Source organism: Cyanistes caeruleus, chromosome 14 (assembly GCF_971803275.1).
Source record: "Cyanistes caeruleus chromosome 14, bCyaCae1.hap1.1, whole genome shotgun sequence".
Taxonomy (NCBI): Eukaryota; Metazoa; Chordata; class Aves; order Passeriformes; family Paridae; genus Cyanistes; species Cyanistes caeruleus.
In genome coordinates this window covers 16,270,335-16,292,784 of record NC_141714.1, presented here as the reverse complement: position 1 = coordinate 16,292,784, position 22,450 = coordinate 16,270,335, and the positions used below count along the sequence as shown (strand labels likewise).

Below are 22,450 nucleotides of genomic sequence, written 5' to 3'. Positions count from 1 at the left end.
TTTTTTTCCCCCCTGAAAACACACAGGCTGGATGGTTTGTGGTGATCTTGATGTGAACTGATTGTCCTTCATTAAATGCACTGACTTTTGCTTCCAGCTCCAAAGCGAAAGGTGTTCACTTTGTGTGGGATTCAGGCCAGGGCAACCTGAGTCAAAGTTCCCCTTTGCTGCGTGAACAAGACCCTGAACTCCTCTAAGTTTCAGGGGATTTGTGCATCTAAAAAACCATTTACATCTTTTCTTATCTACACATAGAAACACCTGTCTGGGTTCTAGGAGTAGAAGTGTTTTAAAGGAAACTGTTGGAAGGGATAAACCCCTTTTTGTCATAGAATTTCAATTTATTCTGTAGCCTGACTGTATTTCCCACTGTCACTGCCACTCACGTGCAAACCCATGAGCTCCTTCTTTGCAGACACTGAATTCTTTGAATTTTGGTACAATAGCAGACCTCTTGGCAGCTGTAGACGCCTGTTATTAAGAGAGATGATTCTCTGAATATTCCTCTATAGAGGGAGAGGGTTTTGAGTGGCTGTGATTTGCATAGCATGTGCTGATGTGCAGTTTGCTGTCCCAGGGAACGATGCTCCTTTGTGTGTGGGAGAACACAGCTGACAGCAACAGCAAAGGCAGCAGCAAAGCCTGAATGGCTCCCCACACCCATGGCAGGAAGGATCCCCTGCCATTTAGAATGGTAACTCAGCTTCTGCTTGGTCTGTTTTGGTGTTAATCAATTTATGGATATATTTTCACAAAGCTCCTGCGTGGCCCCAGTCTGTTTTAGTCACCTGTTTTTGTTGCCACAAGCTTCTCGAGGTGTCTGGGCTCAGGAAACTCCACTCATTATTTGCTTTCATTTTACAAACAGCTGTGACATTAAAACTCACCCTCTTCATGCACCTCGTTTCCACAGATTTTCTGTGCTCTCAGAGCTTAGTTTAGGATTCAATTTCTTTTTTGAGAGCAGTGCTCTCTAATACTGGTACTTCCTGCCCACACAAAATGAACTATTGCTTCATGTGCTTCCTGATTTGCTTCCTTTAGAGTAACTCAATGTCCTCCAATGATGGAACATCATCATTTGAGCCAAATTGAGCCTCCCACATGCAGACATTCCATAACCATAATGTAAATGCTTCTATGAAAATATTTGAGAGTGGTTACGAACTAAAGGAAGAAATATTCCTTCCTTATGGGTGCAATCACAAGTTTCCAACATTTAATACTCCCAGTGGTCATTTTGTCCATCAGAGGATCTTTCAGGCAAGACTTTAAGGAAATATTAGGCGTTTTATTTATTCTATGTTACATTTTATTTAACCCAATTCTCATCATTCTTATGATTTCAAAGTTACTCACAGAAACATGGAAATCAAAGGCAACTGGATGAGACAAATGCATTTTATTCTTCTCCAGAACACAGCACCTATGGGGATAAACTAAATGTGACCCTGAGAGCTGTCAAGACAAATTAACTGGTCAAAGCCCATTTGAACAAATTCAAATTTAAACTGTGTAAAACTAAAAAGAGAGGTCTCTCCAGTGTCATACTTAACATTTAGACCTACAATGTTTAAGGAGCCACATGTACCTTTAATTTTCTTTTTTTTTCCTAAAGGACAAACTTATTTTAAAAATAAACATTAATATCTGAAGCATTACTGAATTCTTGCCAGCAGCCAGAATGAGCTTAAAAAGTCAGGGAAAAAAGGACTTCTTTTGAGATGGAAATGAACTCAGTAAAAATGATCAGATCTGCCAAACTGGTAACGTGATGACTGGGAATTTCAGTGGTAAGCAAAAACAGTCCTCATTTTTCAGGCAGGTGACCCAAATGTCAAAAGACTGTGTTAAATCACAGGTACTCCTTTGGAGTGAAGTCCTGTTGGGGACAGAGGTAATTCCTCATGCAAAAAGGCCCAGCCTATGTTCTGAAAATTGGCCAAGTCATACTTGTGAAATTCAATGTGGATTGTAGATGTTCCTGACTGAGCCAAATTAATTCAAGAATTAACACCCCAGTGAAGATGTTGTAGATGCTCAGTGGGAGCTACTGACCACAACAGTGCACCAGATGTATCTGAAGTAAACAACACAGCTTTCCCAGAAATGCAAACAACTGGATTATAATTCTGCTGAAGGTTACCTTTAAATCTGGGGTTTATTCCTTCTTGAATTGAAAAAAATTATGTGGCCAGTTGGGAGCCTTTTCTATTTAGGAAAAGACATATTTGAAAACCCATAGACAAAAGTACATTCTGGCATTTGTGTTTCTGAGCTGGCCTTCCCTGGATTCTCATCTACCCAAAGGGACATCCACAAGTGCCCGAGGAATCCTCCAGAAACCAGCCAGAAACCGCCCTGCTCCTGAGAATTGTTCTGTGGGATTTGAAACCTACTTCTCCTGATTCTCAGCACAGAAAAGTTATTTTTCACAGCAGTTGTTCATCTGAGCCTCCCCTCGCGATGCCCCCGTGGTTTCTTTCTGCAGCTCCACCCCTGAAAGCCCCTTTGCTGCTGGGATCGATCGGTGCCTCTTCCCAGAGCTTCGTGTTCCCACTTTGGGGACACTTCTCACAGCAACCCCTCCTGCAAAGTGCAGGGCCCATTTATAATTGATGTGTTTGCCTCTCAGAACAGCCACAGGGTTTTATTAGCTCCTGTTCTCACTCCAACTTCGTGCCCTGGTCACGGGAAATCCACTTGGACTGGACTTCTGTGAATTTCTGAAGACCTTTGTGAACTGGTGATTACAGGAGTTGATTGAGCTTGAGCTGAATTCTGTCTGAATTCAGCTCCTGAACTCAGGATGAGCAAGATGAGGCATTTTAGGAAGAGAACATGCCCATCAGCCTGCATTTAGGGAGCATTCTGAGATGCTGCTTCCTGTGTTTGAAGCACTCCCTCTTCTGAGACAAAATGTACTGAGGAACGAGCCCTTGAAACTCTGTGTAAAATAAACAAATAATCTTCTGGAATCAAATTAGTTACCATTTTATTCCTTTTTTTTTTTTTTTTTTTTTTTCCTCCCCCTTAATTGCTTACTTCCATTTTCTCCTGATGGAATACTTAAAATGGAGCTGTTGGTTAAAGATTCAAACAACTGAAGTGAAAATTGTGCAACTCAGACTGTGTTTAGTGCTCCACGTTCTAACTGTGCCTTTTAATTTTGTAACAACCATTAGTGGAAGGGCTGACAAATGGTAGAAACCAGGGAGGGGAAAAAAAAAGTGTCAGAATAATTTCTTGCTCTTCTCTTTCTTTTCCTCTACAAACGAAGCCTGTGAGATTACATCAGCCGGGAAAAAAAATAGAATCAAGAGGGAGAGATGTGATGGAAATTCCTATAAAATCTATTCTGTGATTAGAGGTATCATAAAGAGTATGAAGAAACACAGGGGATTGCCTGGAGTTTTCTTTGAACTCAGAGGCATCAGCACATGGCAGTGCAGACAGCTGTACTCCCTGTGAAGTGGCAATCTTTTCTGATATATTTACTACAGAAAAAGGGAAAAAATATATTATATTCACTTCTTCAAGTGAAAAAGAGACAGGCTGGGTAGTATGTTTTGAACCAAGACACAAAACCAGTGTGTTCTCTAGATTAATGAGCTAATAAAAATCTATAATGTAGGGAGTACCAAGAGAGAACACAGCAAATCTTAAGTATTCTGTTAATGTCTAACACTGAGTGGGATTTTGCATCTCAAAGATCTGTGCAGTGCAGGACTGAAAAGAAATTGAGCATAGAACTTTTACTCTATTAAATTGCAAAAACAAGTATTTCTGTGTCTAGGGCTGGTTATGAAGAGATAATTCTCCCATCCACAGGAAACAGGAGAATGGGACAACTGGCGAAGTTCTGGGCAATACGAAGCAACACTCCCCTGAAATCATTCTGGTTCTGGACATCACCCGTGGCTCGAGTTCTGGGACTTCCACACCTGGAATTAATGCAGAGAGACCTTTATTTGCCCATCTCAGCGGTGATCAAAAGCACTTTTCATTGGAAACAGGAAAATCACCTGTTATCTTCGCCCTGAGAACGAGGTTCCCTGGCTCTGTTTGACTCCTGAGTCCTTTCCAGGGCACAGAGGCCTCCCACTCTCCCAAATTCATGTGGTCCAGGAGCTCCAGCTGCTGCTGCCATCCCCAGGCACCCAAACAAAATGCATCAGTCTCCAATTAATTACCTGAGCAGGTTTCAGAATTCCAGCCTGGGATTTGTCACAGTGTCAGATTCTCAGTGTAGAACGAGAAGTTTGACTGAGGAGATGTGCTGCTCTACTAGAATAATTTTCTGCCTAAAATTCATTCTTTCCTTCCAAAAAAAGGCCATCAAAAAGGAACACTAAAGAGTTTTGACATAGCTGATGACAGTCACAGCTTTTCCAGGGGGTTCTGTGGCAGAAGATTCTTTCTTTTGCTGCAATTCCCCTTTGTGGTGCTTACATTTATTGGCTTAGTGTGCTTGAGGAAGGGTTTTTTGGTTTGTTTTGATGTTTGTTTGGTCTCCAGTTTTTGAGAATGATCAACATCCCAGGCCTCTGACAAAGACCCAGCGTATCCCTCCAAAAGAGCTGGCTGCTCAAACACAGTGTTCTGGAATTGTCCATCTGTCTTGTTTGATGTCCTCCTCAGGCCTCTCCTCCTTTCCCGTTTCCATGCTGATGTCAGATTGTTTTTAGGGATAAGAGGGGAGCAGGCCGGGCTGGTCCATCCTGCAGGATGCCGGGCACATCCAGCGCCCGCGTTATGGAAACGTGGGAGAATTGCTGCTGGGAGAGGCTGCCACACAGCAGCTCCTGATTTCATAAAAGCACCCAGGTTGAAAAGGGTTTGCTGAGCCCAGTGTGTGGGGAATACTAAAGAGCCCATTCCCATCATCCCTGCTCTACTTCCCATTCTCCCTCCTTTTCCAAGCCAACCTGGATGCCGGGAACTGCGGGCTAAGGAAAACCTGACCCCAAACTTGAATCAGTCTGGCAGCAATCAGGTCATCATTTTTATTAACTGAATTGGCTTTTATTTTATTTTATTTTATTTTATTTTATTTTATTTTATTTTATTTTATTTTATTTTATTTTATTTTATTTTATTTTATTTTATTTTATTTTATTTTATTTTATTTTATTTTATTTTATTTCATTTTATTTTATATTTTATTTTATTTTATTGTATTGTATTGTATTGTATTGTATTGTATTGTATCATATTGTATTTTACTTTACTTAATTTTACTTTATTTTATTTTTTATTATTTTATTTTTTATTATTTTATTTTATTTTATTTTATTTTATTTTATTTCATTTAATTTCATTTCATTTTATTTTATATTTTATTTTATTTTATTTTATTTTATTTTATTTTATTTTATTTTATTTTATTTTATTTTATTTTATTTGTATCTGCATCTCTTTTGAGGCTGGAGCCCCTGAGATATCTAGAATGGAGGTAGTTTGAAGAACTCCAGTCATGCATTTGAAAGGAAAACCAAGTTTGTTCTTTCTAAGAGAAACATAGAGGTGGTGTGTATTTAAATAACAAAAATATATGTCTAATACATAGTTTAAGATACAAGTTTAGCTCTTGAAGGAGTGAAAATGTGAATTAATGCCATTAAAAAATGATTAAATAATTTTAATTATTAAAAAAAAATTATTAAAACTGTGAAAGCCCTATTAAAGGGAGTTTGCTGGAGTCAAGGAATTTCTGCTCCAATCAGTTTTGGGCTTAGAGCCAGGCTGAGCCCACAGGTGTCTGGAGGGTCACAGGAACAGACAAATGAGCACTGCAAGAGCTCTTTGGGTTCACAGAGCCAGGGCAGGGTTTGGCTCAGCAAGCTCACAAAGTTGACTTTAACTCTTCTTCAAAAGGATCAAAAAGTGCCTTTGCCATTGGGCTCTTCATTTCCATCAAACACTGTTGATTTGTGGAGTTTGTTTGGTTCATGGACAGGAAAATACATGGGAAAATCCCATATCTGGGAGCAGGAGGATTTGAGTGGATCCAGTGCAGGGGCTGTTGATGTCACCCATGGGTGAACAAAGGGGTTTGAATTACCTGATAATAAAAAATAAAAGTGGATCTTCCTTGATGTTTTATGAGATATTTGCTTTTATTTCTGAATCAATTTGGTTTTATAAGCAGTTTGTGGGAGCACATCCCCATCCATCATTGTTCTTCCTAAATAAATCCAGAATCCCAGAACATTTTGGATTGGGAGGGACCTTAAAGCCCACCCAGTTCCACCTCCTGCCGTGGGCAGAGACACCTTCCACTATCCCAGCTCACTCCAAACCCCATCCAAAGTGGCCTTGGGTACTTCTTGGGATACTTCCCAACAGAAATTCCATTGTCACTCTTGGAAAGGAAAATTTTATAACTTGTTGCGTCCCTCAAAATAAATTAAATATCAAAGCTGAGTACGCAATGCTGGAAAAAGTAGTCTGAGTAGCAAAGTGTTTCATTCTATTAAAAGTCTATTTTGGTACCACATGATATGGGAAATTAATGTTTTTGTTGAATTTATTGCGTTTTTAATCTAGCAGTGTTTCTTCAACATAAGCAAATACACTGAAGTATTTAAATGCTTTTGAATTCCAAGGGATTTGACACTCCCAAGTGTAATTTCAGCCTTTTAAAATTTATAAAAATTTTATAACAATACAGAATATATCACAGTTTAATTACTTAGGATGACTTAGCCACTCTCTGAGAAGTTTTCTGTAATTATTATACACTTCTATCACAGAAAAATATTATATCAAGGAAGATATCTACCTCCACACTTTTAATTTATTTTATTTTATTTTAGTTGCATCTTCTTGTTTTCCTTACCATCCTTCTCAGCCTCATCCTAATGCAAATCAAGGACCTGATTTGCATGCAATACTTTAATTTCAAGCCCAGTAAAATGACACTGTTAAATATTTGCACTGTGTATTTTTACCAGCAGATTCTTCACCAGCCACAGATTTCTGCAGCAGCGAATTTAAGCTGAAGTCAATGGGCACAGGTTTCTAACTGCCACATAGAATTTCAGTTTTCTTCCTGACTGACCTGCTTAAAATAATTAGCTTTTTTCCTTATGCTGAGCTGACAGCTACCTGGGAAACAGCAGGTGCTCTCAATGTTAATAATGCTGTGCAGCCCAAGGCCTTTTTCCTTAAATTCTTAGCATAAAGAAGATTGCAGCAAAGTCATATTTGTTGAATAAATTGTGAAGATGTTTCAGCTTAAGAGAATCAGAGAGGAAATCAAAATACACAAAGCAAAGAACAGAGAATGAATATTGTATTTTCCCAGAGGCTTTGGTTCACCAAGTGGCTGGTTTATGGTGATGAGATCTGTAAATGATTGCTGGTTAATGCCTGGGTATGAATCAGTGATGACCCAGCAAAGGGATCTGTGAGGGTGACAGGAATGTTCTCCAAGGCCTGGGAATAGCTCAGCTATTGTGGGGTGGAGAATCCTCAGGGATGTTTTTGGCTGGATGGGGATACCCCCTGCTCAGGCTGCAGGGGATGAAGTGCCTGTAGCCAAAGGGGCTCTCTCTGACCCCTGGCAGAGGAAGGGGCACCCACAGGAGCGACTCCCTCGGGTTATCTGGGAAGTTCCTGGAACAAGGCACAGTTTTCCCCTGGTCTGGTTTTGCCCAGGACCACAGAGCTTCCTGCTGGTCCTTCCTTGCTGCCCTCGCTGCCATCGTGCCCCATTTCACCTCCTCAGTGCCCACCTGAGCGCTTGCACCAAACCTCACACCACGTCACAGGAGCAAACAGAAGAAATCCTTGGCTGTGGAGCTGGGGAGGGCTGGCACAGATTGTCCAGAGGAGCTGAGGACTCTCCATTCCTTGTTCAACACCAGGCTGGACGGGGCTCTGAGCAGCCTGGGGCTGTGGGAGGTGTCCCTGCCTTGGTGGGGGGGACACTGGATGGGCTTTAGGGTCCCTTCCAACCCAAACCATTCCAGGATTCTCTGATCAGAACTTCCTGCTGAGTAAATCCACACAAAGTCCTGGCACTGCAGCGCGATGTCAACCCACAGCATACGCACATTAAGACAATTTACCAGACAAAAATCAGTGCTGCATAAAACATTTTGTGACAATGAGGTTTGAAATCTGTTTGCTACTTTAAGCATGTCCCAAAGAGGTAAACTGAGTACCCTGACAGGCACTGCCCAGTTTTAGAGAGCTGTGAGGGATAACAGGGACAGGGAGGTTCCACTCCAGAGGGAAGCACAGGGAACACTCCTGAAGGCCTCGATTCTATCATTAAAAATACTTTTTCCTTGTATTTTTGTAACAATTATCTAATGATTTCCAGCCCATATGCTTGAACCAGATGTCTGAACCTTTGCAGACCAAATCATATTTATTCCTTCAGACAAACCACTTCATATTACTTAATAATAATTCTCAGGATCATTATTATCATTCTCATCACTTCAAATCCAAACACAGCAAATATGATGAATAACACACATCCATTTTTCCCCTTGATTAATGGGCTGTGTGTGTGCACAAAAACACTTCAGTTTGGAAGATGTGATTTCCCTGGTGAAGCCAGATCTTTTCTGGAGCACTTTCCCTGCACTGTGGAACAAATGGAATTCTGAAGTCCCAAAATGAAACTTTCCTGTGCTACAGATGCTAAAGGTATAAATTGCCATTTCTCTGCATTTCTCTGTGTCTTCCTGTCATTATTAAGAATCTTTACCTTTAAAATACTTGTGAAATACCTGAAGAATTCAGAACCTTTATTTTCTTTATTTGTACTCGGTTTGCACTTCAGCCACTAAGAACACTTTCTGCCCCTTTAGCAATGCAAAAAGGCCCTGAACAATGAAAAACTGGAGTTTTGCTACATCCCAGAGCCAAAAAAGAGTTAATAGTGCACAATGTAGATAAGGTTGTCATTACTCTTTGACAGTAAATATTGCTTTGTGCCAGGTTACCTGATCTGATAAGGAGCAGGACCTCCCAGCAGCAGGATGCTGATAATGATCCTGCCTTTACCCAGTGCCTCTCATCTCAGCAGCTCTGAACTCACTTGCAAAAGCTGCACACACACACAATGTCATCCTCCCCTGAAATGCAGCACAGGCTGGAGTGTGGCTGTCCATTAAAACAGGAGTGAGAACAGGCAGTGCAATCCCCCTGCCAGGGCCTGCAGGAGGGAGGAGGCCACAGCTTTAAACATTGTTTTTCAAAGCATTGTGACTGCTCACCATCACCCCAGCCTGCTGGAACCTGTTTGGATCACAACACCTCACACTTCCACCAGGGTAAAAATGGAAATGCCACCATGATTGCTGGGTTTAATACAGATTTAGAAAATTTGTCAGTTTCTGAACTGTAAATCCCATATTTACCTTTACATCAGCGTATCCATTTCCAATTCAATGTTCTGCAGACCAGTCTCAGGGCATCTGTGCACAAACAGTGCTTTTCACTTTCATGGAATCACACAATCCCAAAATTATTTGAGTTGGAAGGGACCTTAAATCTCATCCCATTTCACCCCCTGCCATGGGCAGGGACACCTCCCACTGTCCCAGGCTGCTCCAAGCCCCAGTGTCCAACCTGGCCTTGGGCACTTCCAGGGATCCAGGGGCAGCCACAGCTTCTCTGGGCACCCTGGGCCAGAGCCTGCCCACCTTCACAGCCAGGAATTCCTTCCCAATATCCCATTTAAATCTCCCTTCCTTCAGCTTAAAGCCATTCCCCCTGTCCTGGCACTAAATGCCCTCATTTAATTAAAAATTTCAGTGGTGTATTTGCCTCTGTGTCTTTTATCAGAAGTCATTGCAGCATTTGTCCATAGCAGGCCCAGACTACCACGTCTCTTTTAAATTTCTAGGATTTCTAGGGAGGTTTTGTTTCAGATCCTGTTGGTATCCTCCTCATCTATAAGCATGTATTGATTCCTGGAGCTAAATCAACTAGTGAAAACACAGGAGTGGGAAACAGGAATTGCAAAGAGGCAAAATCAAAGATAATGGAGGTTGGAAATGAAGCTGGCTTTAACAAACCCTGCTTTACTAAACTCTGCTTTAACAACCCCTGCTTTACTAAACTCTGCTTCTTTGCTAGTTAAAATTGGTTCTATCAAAACAATCCTTGGTAGATCACAACAAATTTTAAAATGAAAAAAAAAGAGACTATACCAGTGCACGACTGCACTGTGATCTAAAGCGTCCCTCAAGAATATTTCCTAATTAAACTGCTTGATCAGTTTTATTACCTTAATCAGTGCAGCCAGCCTACAGGAGGTACTGACACTTCTGTATCAAGGATCCTGCACTGCAAAAGTGGATTTATTTTCAGAGCTGTCTCTCTCTCTCTCTCACCAGACTGACTTTTGGGCCAGGTTTACCTGTGGGTGAGGTTCAGTAAAATGAGTTTAACCTCATTTAAAAAAAAAACCAACAAAAAATGCTCTTCTTGTTGTGTTTTATAATGCAGGGGGTATTGATAGTCATTGGGACTGAAAACAACACAGATCACAGTGCATCCCAACTGTAAATACCATGGAATTCCTAATTCTTCAGGAAAAATCTCAGTTAATTCCCCATTCCTAAGATTATTACAGGAGATTAAGGAAGACAGTATTGTTTTTCCGAAGGCACAATTTCCAGTACTTTGGAGGCCTCATGTGAATTTATCTCAGAGCATAAATGATCATCCAGATATGCAAATCAAGATTATTTGCCAAAAAAACCTTGACTACAGGACGTGGTAAAATTCCTTTCAGATCAAAATAATATGAAATAATCTTACCTTCAAACCCCTCTGTTCCTGCATGTTTTTTAGAAACCCTGATTAATTTTAAGTCTCCAAAGAATCACAATTCCTATTTCAAACTGTACTTGGCCAATATTTTAACATATCCACTACATGGTCCAATATTTTTTTTTTAAATTCTGAGAAATTTGTGTATTTTCTCTGCACCAAATCTCAATTATGCAAATTCTGTTATCATTTTGGGAATGCTTAGTCATGGAGCTTCATTACCATGTTTTTGGGGATGGTAATCATGGAACAGAGAAAGACAGTGGCTCCAGAAGAATTAGTGATGGTCTGACAGTCAAATATAAATTACTCTGGGATATTTTGGACTGCTCCAAATTGATAATAATTATGTTATCAGGCATGGATTCATACTAGGGTTAACCATAGGTATAATTTATATTTTCTGCTCTTTCACCACTGTTGGTTATTTCATGATGAGGATAAAGAGAAATGGTTCCAGGATGGCTTTAACATTGTGCTGAAGGGTTTAATTTTGTCCTTTTATGTGACAGCCTGCCAGTTTGTAGACAAAAAAAAAAAATTGAAATATTGTCTATCATTTTCCCCTGGGAAGATGGGATATTAATGAGATTTGAAAGAAGAATTTGATGAGAATTTCAGCGATTCAAATCAAGTATGACATTGGAGGGTGAAAGGAAAGCAAAGAGCGCTGGGGTGAGTCTGGCAGGCTGACATTGCACGGAAGAACTGGACAGCTTTGGTTCACTTGGAATTCCTGCCTGGAAGTCCTGACATGGAAGCTGGAGAACTATCAAATTCAGAATGGGATATTTAAACCCCTTTGATAAAATGTCAAAGGTTATGTGGAATCAACTCCTTCCAAACGCCAGGATTCCTCACTGACCAACATCCTGTCATTGTAAAAGTTGATCATGAAAGAAAATGGAAATATAAAAAAGGTTTTAAGAAGAAACTCTGCCTGTTTGATATCAGAGGAGACCTTCCTAATGAAGAAACTACAGAACCACCTTCAGATAAATAAAATGTGCTGGGGGACACACAAAGAGCCACCCACAGTAAAAGGGGAATAGAAAACTCCTTTATGCAGGTGATACTGATGGCTCCTGGAATGATTCACAGATTGAATTAAAACACTTCCATTGAAGGATCATTTGAGCAATTTGGTTTCTAGTTAAAGTATTGCCTCATTTCTGATATGAAAATAATGCTTGCTGCTGCTGCTGCCGCCACAAAAAGCATTGATAATTTGGTCTGAGAATTTTCAGATAAACAAGAAATAGTTAATATGATGTCCCACTGTATCTTCCAGCAGGTGATGGTTTCCTTAGCAGATTTCCTAAGTTTTTTAAGTCCACTTATGAAAGCCTTGAGAAGGGTTTCCCTCCATTTTTCTGATAAAATTTTAATGTTTTTAACTTATCCATTAAGTTTACTTTTCCTTTTCTAGTCTATGTGGAAATTTTCTATTACTCCAATTTATCTTTTTTATTACCCAGATAATTATTTGTTACATTTTTTTTGATGGATTATTTACTGGCTTCATTCTCCAGAATTTATTTCTGCAAGAACAGCATTGCTGAGCTACTGTCTTAAGTGGATCCATTTTTTTTAATGTGACATTCAAGTAGTGAATATTCTAAACTCTGTTAGTTCTGAATTTCTCTCACATTACCCTACCTGTTCCCTCCAACTGCATGATACAAATGCAAAATTCAAGGGGTTTTTTTCTTTGCTTTGAGTGGGTTTTTTTGACTCTGTAAACTACAAAGTTGTTTTTTGTATAACTAAAGGAATTTCTCAGTTTGGCTTGGCAAGGAACAATTGAAATCTCTTGAGAATGGGCAATTAAAATCTCTCCTCAGTGTTCTGTAATTGAGGGCATTTTCATGATGAGCTCATTGTTGGTGCTGAGCGATCAGCTACAGAGGACTGCAGAGGACTCTCCTGGATTTAGGAATGTGCCCACTGCAGCACAATCCTGTGGAGTGGAAGATCATGAAATCCCAGAATGGTTTGGGTTGGAAGGGACCTTAAAGCCCATCCCACCCCTGCCATGGCAGGGACACCTTCCCCTGTCCCAGGTTGCTCCAAGCCCCATCCAGCCTGGCCTTGGGCACTTCCATGAATGGTTCACCCATTAACTTCCCTGGGCAAACTGTGCACCCCCATCCACTGGAAAGGATTTCATTGATAGATAACCACTGCTGAGCCTCCCTCACATCTCCCAGGGAAGCAGCACTTCATAGTCTGAAAGAGAGCTGAGGCACATCCAGGATATTTACAGGAGATTTTAATGGAGAATCAGTGGAAAAGCAACATCTGCCTTCTTCCAGCTGCCCCTTAAAGCTCCCAGGAGCTGTGCTTGGCTTCTTGAGGCTGGTGATTTTCACCTCCCCTGGGATTTTGGATGAAGTTCACTTCCAAATCACTGCAATCCTCTCCAAGATACTCAAAGCTAGAAATTTTTGGTGTTAAATGAACAAATTCCTTCACAACTGAATGCTTGTTGTCCATCTCATTATGGCAAAGGCAAGAAAAAGGCTGCTGGAGAGAAATGTGAATAAACAGGAGAGAAGCAAAAATGGAATAGGGGAAGATGGTGGAGAGAGAGAGAAGTAAAACATGCTTTAATTCAGGTGCTCATTGGCATGTCTGAGCTGTCAGGCTGACTCCCCTGTCTGCCTGCACCCAGAGAGAGCTTCCCAAGTAAAAGAAGCAGATGTGCCAGAGGAATCCTTGCTAGAGCTGTAGTAGCTTCAGCACATTTACACCAAACACAATTCCTGCCCTAAGAACGCCTGCAATCCCTGCAGCTTTTCTAGGCTTTGTTTGAATGAAGAAGATGGACATATTTGTAGGGAATAAAGCTGAATGTATTTTGTAAAATTACTGGCTGCTACGTTTTTATTTCAAACATGCCACCTACGTTCGAACTAAAAATGCTCCACGGTCTTTTTATAATTCATCTTTGCTGGCAAACAGTTGGTGGAGAATTTGAGTAGGAAAACCCAAACATTGCATTGGCCTTGAATCCTCCTGAGCACTTCTCTGCAGAGGGTCAGCAGGGATATGTTTTAGGAGCTGCTTGAGTGTTAGTTAATCAGAAATAATTTCATTTTGATTCATCACTAGAACCTTTCATAAATACAACCTCATGACTTTTTCCTCTCTCTGAATCCTTTCAGAGTAACTCCTGAACCTTCCTTTTCCAGCTCCTGCCCTCACTGCAGTGGCATCAGGGATGAGAAAGTCATGTTTACTAAAACAAATGTAAACTGCCAATGTAATAATGTAGTAATGCAAAGCAGCATTTAGAAGATATCTACAAAATTACTCTGGGTGGAGAGGATGAATGTAGATTACTGCTCAGCAATATTTGATACTACTGTTGTTTATTCAGTAAAATGCTTAATTTAATATCAGCAGTGTCACTAATTCCAGCAGCAGAGCCACAATCTCCATTTCTGTCAGCGTGGCAGGACAGCAGCTCTGAAAGAATGGCATTAAAAGGATAAGCTCTGCCTTTTTTAGCTTTGAAAGCTTTGTAGGTGCTAAAACAAGAGGACAAATGGCAGTTTACTTTTTGCTTTCCTGTTTTTCCTTCGTTGAAAACAGAAATGCAAGAGATTGAACCCATGAGAATGAGATGAAAGGAGATTCCTTAGGCAGGAATATTTCTTTCCCCAAACATGGAGCTGCATTCCCATGGGTTCTGAGACAGGATCTGGGGCAGAGCTTTGCCTGGCACTCCCCCACCTAGGCAGTGTTTTCCATGCACCAAAATTATATTCTTAATGTATTTTTCTGCACAATGCAATGTTTCTCAAAGTGCCTTCCAACCTAGGCAGCCAGGGATCCTGCAGCACTGAGATGTTCCTCTCTTTTCCTAGGAAATCCACATTTTACAAACTGGTAGCAGAGTTACACACACAGTTCTCAGTGTTAGGACACTCAGGCTGGTGTTAATCCTGCCAAAGGAAGGAAAAATTTAGAAACTGGAATGAGTGAGGTGAGAAAGTCTGGGAAGAAACCATGAAAGCATCTCATTGCTGAGCAGGATCCAGTGTCTTTGCAGTTTCCTGACATACAGCACCTCATTTAATGCTGCCTGAAAGTGTCATCCACAGGAGCTAATTTATCCTCAATTTTGCTCCATAAGATGAAGCACTGTGAAATAATGGAGAGCTGGAGAAGCCTGAATTCTTCTGAATTTGCATTGCCACTCTGCCCTCCCTGGGATGGCCAGGGCTGGGAGAAAGTTGGGGATTTTGCATAATTTTAACACATGGTAAAGGTTACAAGGCACAGCAACGTGTGACACATTGTCTGACTGCTGGTATTAAGCTGCAAGAAAATAAAGCAAATTTCTTTACATAATGACCTGAAAGATTAGTTACGCTAGATAAATGTGACTTGAGAGACTTTCACTGAGCTCAGACTTTTCTCTGGGAGCACAATTACATTTCTTAAAAAGGTCTGAACGTATCTGCTTTATAGATAGGGAAATTTCAGCATACAGTCCTAAATACCCTGATAATAAATACAGACCATTAAATTGCTAAATGTTGCTGAAATCTTTTATGGAGATAGTGCTAATCCAGTTGGTCCTTGGAAGATATATGGACCTGTTTCTAATTGGTCCTCAAAGTGGAGCTAGTGAAGATGAGGTAATAGCGACAGGGATACAGAAATACCACAGCCAAAATAATTTCCATAGAGAATTAGAGATAGGCTTGATTTAGGGAGGTCTTTGTACAATATTTGGCTGTGGTCCAGCTGGCAATGACCCCAACCACGGCTGCAGTTACTGGGAGGACACAAACTGGAGCCATGGGCTCAGCAAAGTGTTTTGCTGTCCCCCAGGCTGCCAGCGGTGCACAAGCTGAATTAAAAGTGGTAGCAGTCAAAGCCTTGAGGGCACTGGCTCTTGGTAATCCTGCCAGTCTTCTGAGCTCTCTTTGCTACCTTAACCTCTGGGGCACTGAGGAATGGGCCTTTTGGGAATGTTGCTGGAAAGTTGCAGGTCTGTGTTTGCTTCTGGGGCAGCAGCTCTGACCATCACCAGCTCTGCTGCTCCCCTCCTGAAACACAGCAGGAAGACTTCCAAACTTCAGCTATTTGGACATCATCTCCCGTGGTTATTCTGGGAAATATAAACTGGGAAATATCCAGGAGGAAGCCAGAGCTATAATCTCTTTGGGACTTTTCACATTTCAAAGATGAGGGTGATTCCCATGCAAGAAACCATCCCAAGGTCTTGTCTGAGTTGGCAGAAGCCTTGAGAAGACATTAGGTCACTCTTTCAGAAGACAGACAGAGCACAGAAACACTTGAAGAGGGATGTTGGAGCTCTTCTCAGTTGTATTCAAAACCTCCTACAAAGGGGATGGCCCAACCTGCCTGGACAGTTTATTCCAACACTTAACTGTGCTGAATACTGGGAACCTGTTCCTTGAAATCCGACCTCTAGCAGTTACTTTGCAAAGCTGTCAACTCTGAGGTGGGCTCTGCCGACCCTTTAAAAGCAGACAGATCACAGCACTCCAGAGTTGTTCACAAAATTTGTTACTAAGAAGCATTAAATTCTGAAACTTGTGAGAGAAATCGGGGAGGAATTGCAGCCAATTCTGATTCTGTGACTTCGTAGAGAAAACTGGAAATGTGGTGCCAGTGGAACACAGGAATCCAAGGGGGAGCCACAACAGCAAATTGTTTGTTTCAGCTGTACAATTGGTGAGAGCAGAAGGAAAACGGTGAAACCTTTACTTTAGAGCTTGGAAACTGAACGCTAATTCTGCATTTGTGGCTCAGATCTCTCCCAAACCTATTTGTCTTTGGAAAGAGCTGAAAAGATGCTATAAAACCTACATTTTTCTAAATAAGGGATGAACTCGGTTATCTACTCCAGCTTTAAATTGCATCTCCTGGAATTGTGTTCCTGCATGATGGGATTCCGAGGTCAGGAAGGGAGATCAGGGAAGCCAAGCATCACCCAGCTCAGCACCCCCAGGCTGCTTTTGCAGTGGATCATAACATTCAGCTGCGCTTCCAGCACCTTCTGGGATTTGAGAAATACCAAGTCCTGCAAGGAGAGGAGGCTCCCTGCCTGTGACACATTGCTCCAGCACAGGTAGTGATCTAATGGGAAGCAAAGGAAGAGGGAGAGGGGTTTGCCGGAGCCTGGTGTGATGTGAATGTTAACAAGTCCTCTCACGTCATCAGCTTCCCTGCTCTCCACTCCCTCCCTCCCTGCCTTTCTCTTTTATGAGCCAGCCTGAAATCAGAGAATTACATGCTAAGGAAAACCCTTCAGCTAAACATATAATTATTCTGCACAGGATCAGTGCAGCACAGTTAATCAGTTTACCAACTGAATTAATTTTTATTTTTTTATGTCTACTTCTCCTGTTGAGGGTAAAGAAATTCTAGATTTAAAGGGGGGGAAAATGGCTTGCAGTTGTGAAATGAGTTTGTACAGCAGGCCATTTATTAGGAGAGAAACCTCCACTGCAGGCTGTTTTGGCAGACAAACCTGTCAGTCCCCAGGACTTTGAATCACAGACTCTGTGTGGAGTTATTACAGGTACTTAAGGAATAGCTGGTTTCCCATTTTAATTTTCAGCTGTTCAATAACACTGCATTCTCTGAAAGTCGCAGCTGTACTTCACTGCATTGTATTTCATTTCATTTCCTTGGACTGCTTTGAAAAGTGAGTATTTATTTGGACAGAGGTGTCACTTTCCTGTAAATGAGTTCACATTTTAAATGACCTACTTGTAAACTGCTCCCCTTAGGAAGTACAACATCTCCAATGTTCTTGGTTGTAAAAGTACAGAGAATTCCCTTCAGATTTTGCCTCTGATGGAAACACAAACTCTCAGCCTTTTTTTAATTCAGTAAGACATCCTAGCTCCCCTCTGCACCCCAAACCCCCCAGTTCTGTACAGGACTCCCCAGCTCAGTGCACATTAAAATAGATGGGTTTGGGTTTGGGGTGCTCACTGATACCCTGCAAAGAGTCCCTGAGTTTCACAAGGAGCTCCTGTGACAAAAAGCAACAAAAATCTCCAGGTAAAGCATTCCAGATGCACATCTTGGAGGGCAGTTTGCCATTTACTCATATTAATATGTTAAACCTAATCCAGGGAAAACTGGCCAGTTAAAAACCACTCTGACCCTGAAGGCACTGGGGAGCTTTATGGGGAATGTTTGTTTTCCAGTGGGAAACATTCCATGGAATCTGAGCAAGGCAAAGGTTTTTTTCCTAAAGTACCTTTTGGGTCACATTCCCAGGAAAACAGGTAAGTTATGTAAGAAATGGCTGTATACCAGGGGAAACACCTGAAAAACATTTGGAGATGTTTAAAATAATGGAAAATTTGGGGGAAAAGAAGAATGACTGACTAAAAGCTGTTGTTAAAATACCTTCCCAATTAATGTTGTCAGCTCCTTTGAAATCTTCCCTTTTAACCACAATGCCTTCTGCTGTATCTGCTGAAATTTACAAAACGTTTTTTGTATAAAGACAATTTCTTTAACACAAAAGTATCCTGAGTTTTAACTTCTAGAACCTCTGAGAGCCTCAGGAATCAATTTCTCCAGACTTGCATGGCCTTTTCAGGTTGTCCACACCATCAGATGCAGTTCCCTAATTCAATTCCAGTTGAGTGCACTCCCGAGAAAGGAGCTCTGGATAAATACAAGATGCCAACTTGTCATTACAATGTTCCTTAAAGCCTACCAATTTTTACTTTTTTGGCAAGTAACATTTCCTAAAGGAAAAGAACAGAAGGGTGTCTCCTCTTGAGGGGGGCTCAGGCTGCAGCTGCTGCTCTCCTTGGATGCTGTAACCAGGACACGTTCTGGGGACCGGGGTCTCAAACCATTAACATCACTTTTGTGGTTTCCTTCCATCTTCTCCACAGTTATTTGATGCTTCTGGTACTCACTTCTAGTTTCAAAATATGTAATCTTTGCTAACAGATTTTAGGAATAAGTTCTAATGGCTTCAAGGGATATGATAAATGCAAGTTTTAAAAGCGTGTTGCTATCATTTCTCTGTGAAATATGTTATAATTTACAATCTCCACAAATAAAACTAATTGTCTACATATTTTTAAGCCCCCCCAAAGGTATATTACAGTAACAATATTTGTTAGATTGTTTATTGACAGGTTGCTATCTACACTCAAGATATATACTCATTCCTAAAGCGGTAATTTTTTGTAAGTGTCTTTAATTTATCATTTAATGCTGTGAAGGAAGTGACCTTTCAGAATAGAAAAACTACATAAAAACTACCTTATCACTGCAAATCACTGCCTTTGCAGACCTTCAACCTCCCTGGCACATGGATTTAGCAGAGTAGCTGTAGCCAACAGAGCTGAGCTACACAACTCATGGAAATTCCAGGCAAACAGTGGCCACAGTTGGGCAATTTTTGCAAAGTAAGGTAGTTACAAGGAGTTTTAAACTGACTCCAGTCTGCCCTTTGTGTGGTTAGGTCTTTTCTTTGGCTGGAACTGAACAATGCATCTGCAAAGGTAAATGCTGAGATGAAGAGGAGGCTTGTAATATTAACGTGGGGAAAATGGACAAATGTGCAACTTTCCTGTTTGTGGATGTGCAGCTCATGTTACCAAGGTAAATATCAACATTGTGAATACTTTGATGTTCATTGTGTTATCTTTATTTGTGATTGAACACAGAGGCACAGCACTGACAATGCTGCCTACTCCAGATATCCCTGTGGATGATGCACTGTGCAATCTGGTATGGAAATCCAACTGTCAGGCAACTCCAGACTTTCAAAAACATGCTGCTTGTATAACCTTTCTTCACTGCACATCATGGATTACTGTTCCCCAAGATGTAATTAGTTTGCATCAGAAAGGATAAAAAAGTAGCAGGAAGTATTTTTTTTTAATTTAGCAACAAGTATTCTACACGATTTGACACAATTTACATTATAATTCAAGCAAGGAGTTAAAATAGCAGAGTGATCTGTCCACTTTTTAACTCTTTTATGTACTGAAAAGGAAGGTGGGGATCAGAAAACTCCTCTGCAAATCCATTAGGAGTTGATATGACCGAATGACATTGGAGCCTGGGAATCAATCCTGTATCTAAAGGTTTAGGATCCATCCCAGTGACCTGCTTAAGCCCTCCCTATGACTCTGAGTTCCCAAACACCTGAGAAACAAAGTACATTCCCCTAGACACCGTTTGCTTCACAGGACCCGGTGCTTGTAAAAGAATAATTGGCTGATAATGGCAACGTGTCTGATGAGCACCAAAAGAGCCCAATTTCAGCCAAGTGTGGAGATGTAGATCAGATCAAAATGAGATCAGAACCATTCCCTTATTAATGAGAATACTTTGAAAGCTTTAAGGACATTCTGGTGGACGTTCAATTCAACCCTCCCATAAGTTCAGTCATCACATTACAGGAATCATTTCCATGAGTAACCTACACCCCAAATTTGCACCTCTTCTCCTTATATAACCGAGATCCTCCGTGGCAGGAATTATTTGTCTCAAAGAGAGACAGCTCATCAGAAGCACTGTACAACAACACTAATGCAATCCCACTGTGGGAATACATTCTCCCCCCACTCCGGAGAAATTTAAACCACTTATCATCAGAGCAGTCCCTCGCCCTCCCATCCATCCCGGTCTGTTTGCAGCACAGCCGAGCATTGTCAGGCAAAACATGTCACAGCTGACGGCTGTGTTGTGAAGCTGCGAATGTGCAGGGAAATCATCATTGCTGTCAAGTTATCCCGGCGAGTTTCCCCGCCGAGCCCGGCTCAGCCCTGCGCCTTCCCAGGGCGGCCGCCGAGCCTCGCACACGCGGCTGGGCAGCCTGGACAGGGCAGGACACGGACCTGAAGGAGCCTGGACAGGGCAGGACACGGACCTGAAGGAGCCTGGACAGGGCAGGACACGGACCTGAAGGAGCCTGGACAGGGCAGGACACGTCCCTGAAAGGAGCAGGATGCCTCAGTCCATCCCCCGGCTCCTTGTGGTACCCAAAACTACAGACAAGCGCTGCACAGCCACTGCATCAGATCACCTGATATGAGCAAACCAGACCTAATCAGGGCAAATTTAAGGCAGCCAAACATCCCGACGTTACCCTGTGCGAGGCATAATGGAGCCGTGAGACACAAACACTTTTCTGTCTGCATTGTCCAACAAATGCAGTTGATCCCCGCTCCGCTGCCGGCAGCAATTCCCGGAGCACAGCGCAGCCCGAGCAGCCTCTGCTCAGCCCTGTCTCCACCAACTACCGGGCAAAGCAGCACAGCGATGATCCCAACTGAATAAACTCTTCCCAAAACAAAAGAATGCGAGAGCACGGATGCAAATTGCCAGGATCCAAAGTACAGACAATACACGGCAATAAACGATCCTACCTTTCATCCAATCCACTACTTGCTTGGGCGTCCACTTGCTAATAGGTTCCATAACGAGAGCCATCATCAGATCACTTTAACATTCACACCAAAATCGGGGGAAAAAGGAGAGAAAAAATTGTATCAGAGCATGGCTGGGCTACGAGAGCCGTCGTACAGCGCAGTTCAAAGAGAAGATGATGCTTTGTCCCTCCAGGTTCCTCCTGCACTGATTCAGTAATGTATAAAATTACACTGCTTGATCAGCTCTGGCACCTCCCCCACTGCACACAGCCTGCAACACCCGGAGCACCGAGCCAGGAAATGGTGCAGTACAGACTTACTTACCAAAGGCTCTGCCCGCCGAGGCACCGGCACGGATAAAACATGGCATTACACACGGAGCCATGCACGGCGGAGCCGCTCCGCACGCCGCGCTCGGCTCCTTCCAACCAGCCCTGGGATCTTCAGCGGGGAAAATGTCACTACTGTAACTTGATAGCAGATTGTCTAGGCTTCATTGTGAATATGCTGACTGTCACTCGGCTTAAAGTGAAGATAGAAACGTCAGGATATCGCCTGGCATCTGGCAAAATGCTGAGCATCTCCATCTTTACAATGCAAAATGTTGCTGGAGTCTTGTACTGTGTAATCATGTAATTCAGAATGTCAAACACAGTATGAAAAGTCTTACCCAAGAAAAAAACTACTGGGAGAAAAGTCTTTTTTTTTTTTTTTTTTTTTTTTTTTAATCTGGCCACATTCAGAGCCAGGATATTTCCTCCTATGAGCTGCTCATTTTGTAGAGAAAGAATGACAGAATCGAGGAGCCAATTTGTACTACTAAAGCACTTTAGCATAGACAAGTACAGCAAGTATTTTGACTCTCAGTACTGGGATCATTAGTCAATGTCTCCCTTTTGTTGTGAAGGGAATAAAAAGTGCTTTAACTATTCCTAATCCCAAAGTTTACCACCCTTCTGACAGATAAAGGTGAAACATTTCAGTGAGATGTGCCAAACAGCACTTTTGGACCCATTTGTGACTCTCTGCACTTTATGCAGCACAAATTCTGCATCCTGTGGCTGAGAAGGTGCTGCTGCCTCCAACCTTTTGTCTGAGATCTGCAGCCCCACTATTTTTTGCTAAGGGGAGAAACTCAGAGTCCAGAAAAAAGGCAGAACCAAGCAGTTCCACCTTTCTCTTCAGTGATCTTTCCTCTGTGCCTTTTCCTCTTGCACTGCTCCAAGTTTCCCCAGCACATCAGGGGA

The 22,450-nt window shown here is 41.8% G+C and overlaps 1 protein-coding gene across 1 annotated transcript in view; it reads right to left on the bottom strand.

The window, feature by feature from the left end:
* The window catches only part of LOC111928567 (connector enhancer of kinase suppressor of ras 2-like), a 167,423-nt gene extending 145,417 nt beyond the window's left edge, over window positions 1–22,006 (bottom strand). The window contains exons 1-2 of the mRNA XM_086850852.1: window positions 21,528–22,006; window positions 21,201–21,274 (exon numbers count right to left, since the gene is read on the bottom strand). Coding sequence (XP_086706978.1) covers window positions 21,201–21,274; window positions 21,528–21,568 — 115 coding nt within the window. The 5' untranslated portion in view covers window positions 21,569–22,006. The remainder of the gene's footprint in view (window positions 1–21,200; window positions 21,275–21,527) is intronic.
* Between the last annotated feature and the right edge of the window lie 444 nt (window positions 22,007–22,450).